Below are 5,953 nucleotides of genomic sequence, written 5' to 3'. Positions count from 1 at the left end.
TTTTTTTTTTTTTTTTATTCTGATATTTTGTGGACTCTTTTTGTTTAGCTTTGTTTTTCTTGGACTGCAGATTCTAGTCTGTGACAAATAAGTCAAATAGAAAACACTAAGGAAGTGAGACTACAGCTTGAAACACTCTTGGTGATTCACACTTGATTAAAGCAAAGCACAAGCTGTTACCAGATTTTTATTTTTATTTTTTTAAGATTCCTCTTAAATCTGTTTTTCTTTTTTTAGTAATTGCTAGCAACTTCCAGACATGCCTGGGCCTCCTAATGCACTACCCCCCAATAGGAGACATCAACTCACTGCTGCAAAAGGCTCTGTTCCTTCGAGATCCCAAAGTAAGTTATTATACCAGCGTACTTAACTAGAAAAATAATACATGTTGGTTTTGCTGATAGAATTGACAGTTGGTGATGTAAGTCTCTATAAAAGTGCTGATGTGTGTTATGCGCTCATGTGTCTCTTTCACTGTCTAACTGGTCACAGGGTAAAATGGGGAAGAGAGAAAGAGACTCATGATCAAAATCAGAACAAACTTACAGTTAAACAAGCTCTCTTCTAGCAGCTTTTATCAAGTAATTACTGTAAAGGCGATGCCTCACTCAAAACAAGTTGCCTTTTGTCCCCATCACAGAGGAAGTAGAAGTTTTGCAGAAGTGAAAGACTCATATGCACAGTGGGCTAAAATCCTCGAGCAACACACTTTTAGCAAGGACCAAAAAACTTTTTGTGGTGTTGTTGTACTCTCAGAAAGCGCTTGGGTGTAAAAAGTGAAGTTAAAATTGGCAGCAAGTATTTTAGTTTCTCATGCTTGAGAGGTTACATTTTAATGTCGGGGCACTTACTGTAAATACAGGAAACGCAGGTGTAGTCAATGAAGCGGTCACTGCAGTTAATGACAAGTAGTCGTAGCACAAATATAAGTGCATTTTAATCTTTGTGTGTAACAAATAGGCCTCTGTGTTTATGTTTGTATGTTTAATGTACAATTAAAACACATTAATCTTAAACTAGCAACCCTTGCATATCAGAGTTTATGGTGGGTTAGTTAATGTTCAGCTCAGCAGTGCATGTTTCATGGTCTTTGCAACAGCACTTCACTCGTTCCACATTTTGTCATGTTTACAACCTTATTTAAAATGGATGAAATTAATTTTTCACCTCAATGTCCTAAACACAATATCCTCTAATGGCAAAGGGGAAAAAATTTGCTTCAAATTCTTGCAAATTTATTAAAAACAAACATACAACATGTATATAAACAGTCACAGCCTTTGCTTAATATTTTGCTGAAGTACAGTTGGCAGCAATTACAGGCTCAAGTCATTTTTAGAATGGTGGTTTATTTTTGGACAGCTTCTCTCATTCTTCATTGCAGAAGCTCTCAAGGTCATGGTGGGGAGCATTGGTCCTCAGCCATTTTCAGATCTCTCCAGAATGTTAAGTCGGTTCAAGTCTAGGTTCTGGCTGGAACATTAACAAAGGAAAGAGACACCCCCCCCCCCCCCCCCCCCCCTCTTCCCTCGCCAGTCTGAGGTTTAAAGTGCTCTTGAGCAGGATATCATCAAGGATGTCGCTGTACATCACTGCATTCCTCTTTTCCTTGACCTTGAGTAGCCTCCCAGCTCCTGAAAAACATCCCAATAACATGATGCTGCCACCACAGTGCTTCATTGTAGGGATAGTATTGGTCAGCTGATGAACAGTACCTGGTTTCTTCCAGACATGACTCTTGGCATTCAGGGCAAAGAGTTCAAGCTTGGTTTCATTAGGCCAGAGAATTTATTTTATTTTTTTTTTGATTTCTCATGGTCTGAGAGACTTTCAGGTGCTTTTTGCCTTCAGGTGGGCTGTCGTGCCTTTTACTGAAGAGAGGCTTCTGTATGGCCGCTCTGTTACAGGCTTGACTAGTGGAGTGTGGCAAATTGGCCGGGCGGCCAGTTATTCTTGGTGGTTCCAAACTTCTTCAATTTACATATAATGGTGGCACGGTGGTTAGCACTGTTGCCGCACAGCAAGAAGGTCCTGAGTTCAATTCCCCATCAGGCCGGGGTCTTTCTGTGTGGAGTTTGCATGTTCTCCCCGTGTTTGCGTGGGTTCCCTCCGGGTACTCCGGCTTCCTCCCACCGTCCAAAGACATGCAACTTGTGGGGATAGGTTAATTGGATAATCCAAATTGTCACTAGGTGTGAATGTGAGTGTGAATGGTTGTCTGTCCCTGTGTGTTGGCCCTGCGACAGACTGGCGACCTGTCCAGGGTGTACCCTGCCTCTCGCCCTATGACAGCTGGGATAGGCTCCAGCGCCCCTGAAAAGGATAAGCGGAAGCGAATGGATGGATGGAGGTCACTCTGCTTACTGTGACTTTCATTGCTGCAGAAACTGTACTCTTCCCCAGATCTGTGCCTCAATACACTCCTGTCTCTGAGGTCTACAGACTTGGACTTCATGGCTTGGTTTGTGCTCTGAAATGGACTGTCAACTATGGGACCTCATATAGACAAATGTGGGCCTTTCCACACCATGTCCAATCAACTGAATTTACCACAGGTGGACTCTAGTGGCAGATGATCAGTGGAAATGGGATGTACCTGAGCTCAACTTTGATGATAAATGCAGTGGGAAAAAAACTTCCAATGTAAAAGTCCTGTCCTGAGTTTGATTACGAAAATCCTAAAATGGCACAATGATGCAACTGCAAGACAGTTAAAGTAAAAACAGAAGTACTTGTGCACTTGGTAAATGTGAAACTATGTCAAGTGCAAAACTCTGGTCTAGTTTGGAAATCCAAAAAAGACCTGATACATTTTTGCCAAGATTTCTCCAGCCCTGACCATACTTTTCCTGTCATACACTTGTTTCTTTCCTCCTGCGGTCTTTCTGATTTTTGTTCACTTAACCAGAGGTCTGCTGTGCTGTTACTTCTCCCATGCAGAACGTTTGTAGTTGTACCGTTTTATTTGCATGTAAGCTCGACGTTGTTGTGTGAACAAGTTAAATCAGCACGGAGTCTTTGACCTTAGCGAACACCTCACCTAAATTATCTTTTGTTCCTCGTCCAAATTCATTGACCTGTATACTGAACAACTCCACCAAACTCCTGTTCACCACTCTCCTGAGATGAAATTTCAGGAAGGTGTTGATCTGACATGACAGTGTTACCCCCAGGTGAACAGCCATGTCAAACCAGGTCAACATCAGATTTATACCTGGAGGGTGGTTGGGGAGGGTTCATCCCTAATAACAGTGCAAGAAGGGGCATGGTGGAGGTTTGTTGCTCATAAGTACTGACTCAGAAACATATATTGACTTATTTATGTAGTCATGCATGTGCACATATTTTCGGTTGACTTGTTTACTCTGAGATTACTTGTTTGTTGTGCACAGCAGAGGTTTTTAATCGGTCTTGTTAAAGTTGTTAACAATAACAGTTTAAGCTTAAGTTATTGTTTTTGTAGAACAACCCGCGACCTGTGAACTACCACTTCCAGCAGAACCTGGATTACTACAAAACAAAGGGAGCTGACCTGATGAACAAGACACGGTAAAATAAGGCACAGCCTTGTCTTTGAATGGACCTGACATCGCGCACACACATGGATATAAACATATGGGGCATGCATGCATACATACATGTATGCATCCAGGACAAAAATGCATGTTTCCAATTCAAAATTAATTGGACAAACTAAGATATTTTAAAATATAAGGAATGTTTTTAATACTTTCCAGTCAAAGACTGCCTGAAGTTTATAACCCAACACATCACCAAATGCTGCGTTTCCTCCCTTGAGATGCTCTGCCAGGTTTTTACTGCAGTCTCCTTCAGTCGCTGCTTGTTTGTGGGTCTCCATTTAATTTTGTATTTAATAACTGAAAGGTTATTAGGTTGTGATGAGGTGACTGTCTTGGTATTCTTTAGATCATTATCCATTTGCATTGTAAAGCACCATCTGATCAGTCATGCTGCTTTTATTTGAATCTTATCTGAGAGCATCACCCTGTGGTGAAGTTCAGACCAAAGAAAATGAAAATTTTGTCTTTGTCCAGAAAATTATGGACTCAACTGTATCTCATACAATATGGGTTACATTAGTGGCCGTTGATAAAAATTGCTTTAGTTTAGTTATGTGCAAGTAATCCCAGTGAGCCAAAGGTTCAGACTGCTGTTTCAAACTACCCTCCCCTCTATTCTGGGCTCTATATGACGCCCATGACAGCTTGCAGAACTTTGAACCTTCACACATAAATGACAGATGGGTCCATTTGACTCGAACATGGCTACAGTTTTCAGTATTTGTCATTATTTATATATTCACATTAAAAATGTGTCTATATGTATAAAATACTAAAATTGCTCCTGCACGGATCCTTAAGTTTTATTAAAGCATAACCTTACCTTGTAAGTCCACTCGCCATTAGTCATTTTATTTCCTGCTTTCTATTCGTACATATTCTTTCACATGAGCACATTCTTTAGGTCAGTGAAATTGTATAAAAGTAATATAAAATAGGCAGTGTTTGTAGGCTCCCTTGTGTGCATGAGACAAGAATGCGGTCATTAAAAAAAAACCTCAGATGAGCTATTAGAAATCAGACCTCCACTCGGAGCATTAAAGTTTTATAGGGTCTAAAACTACCTTAAGATCTGCAGTCGTTAATATTAAGAACGAGATGTCAATTTGTGTTATTGTGCCGGGTAATCCAGGTTTTAAATTCTGGGATAACTGTTTTGCATTCAAGAATTAAGCACCAAAAAAAAAAAAAACCTCTCATGAGCCATTTTATAGCATTTGTTTTGTCTTTGAGACTTCTCAGGCTAATCCCACATTTCTGGAAGCAGGGTTTAATTTTTATATCTTATAAAATATAAACCTCTGGATACCTTGAAGGTAGAACATTTGTTAAATAATGCTAAAAGTAGTAGTTTGGAAAATCTTCTGGTAAAGATAAGATCAGGTGAAGTGTCTCATATCCTTTTCTTTCTAGCTCTGGCTCTACAAAAGCTGCTCCACTCAACATCAACAAGGTCTCCAGCAGTCTGCTCAACTTCGGCAGGAAGCTCATTGCTCCAGCCATGTCTGGTGCGTCTATTTCACCAATCAACAGCGAGGTACACTCCTCCTCTTCCTCCTCCTCGTCCACCTCCCCGGCCTCGGCCCCTACGCCCATCTCACCACACCCGCTGGCAGATCCGTCAGCTCCGACACAGACCCAGGGCCAGGCCCAGACTCAGCACTATCGCCTGCTCAAGTCTGAAAGCATGCCTGTCCACCTGAGCAAAGGTGAGCACAAGTAGTCAAAACAGAAATGTTCCAGATTTGTGGCAGGACAGATGTGATGACATCCTTCTTACCATCTACTAGTTGGTGTATTATGTACCCGGTGAATTACCCTTACACCCTTTTTAACACTGGTTGTTGAAGTTTGTTCAGCCTTTTGGTTTGTGTGGTTATGGCAGCATCGGCTTTGACTCTCCTGTCTGTTAGATGGCGTTTCAGGTGGAGTGTCTCAGGCCTCAGCCCAGACTCACAGTGACACACAAGGTAACTGCTGTTATGGCAACTGCTTGTGTGACATGCCCGGCCTTATTTGTCCGTGCTTTCATCACTGCCAGCCCATTTCTAAGCATCCTGCATGTTGTACGCCGTTTGCTCACCTGTCCCTGCTGTTCGTGTGCCAAATGTTACCATAAACAGACATGAGTGTGTGCTGCATGTGATTTTCAACTGTGACCACCAGAGGGAGATCACAGCTCGCTGCATCAGTGCAGATGATGGCATAGGCATCACTAGTGAGCTGCGACATCTCTCATCAGTAGTCCTTTAAAAAACCAAACAAAAAACCTGTCAGCAAGTTTCTGTTGTTGCATCACTGTAGCTGTAAACCCCTATTTGTCGTGTGTGTGTGTGTGTGTGTGTGTGTGTGTGTGTGTGTGTGTGTGTGTG

General features: G+C 41.7%; 1 protein-coding gene across 2 annotated transcripts in view; it reads left to right on the top strand.

Moving 5' to 3' along the window:
- Positions 1-5,953, top strand: part of tbc1d5 (TBC1 domain family, member 5) — a 22,937-nt gene that overhangs the window by 14,386 nt on the left and 2,598 nt on the right. The window contains exons 16-18 of one of the 2 annotated variants that reach the window (XM_042223628.1): positions 3,464-3,549; positions 4,995-5,290; positions 5,495-5,551. In XM_042223628.1, the coding sequence (XP_042079562.1) occupies positions 3,464-3,549; positions 4,995-5,290; positions 5,495-5,551 (439 nt within the window). The remainder of the gene's footprint in view (positions 1-3,463; positions 3,550-4,994; positions 5,291-5,494; positions 5,552-5,953) is intronic. The other variant, XM_042223629.1, reaches the window with a different exon arrangement.

The sequence above is a fragment of the Haplochromis burtoni genome, unplaced genomic scaffold, assembly GCF_018398535.1.
Source record: "Haplochromis burtoni strain Fernald_Lab_line unplaced genomic scaffold, NCSU_Asbu1 Contig_116, whole genome shotgun sequence".
NCBI classification, from domain to species: Eukaryota; Metazoa; Chordata; class Actinopteri; order Cichliformes; family Cichlidae; genus Haplochromis; species Haplochromis burtoni.
Note: the sequence above shows the minus strand (reverse complement) of the source record. Positions and strands in the feature narration are given on the sequence as shown.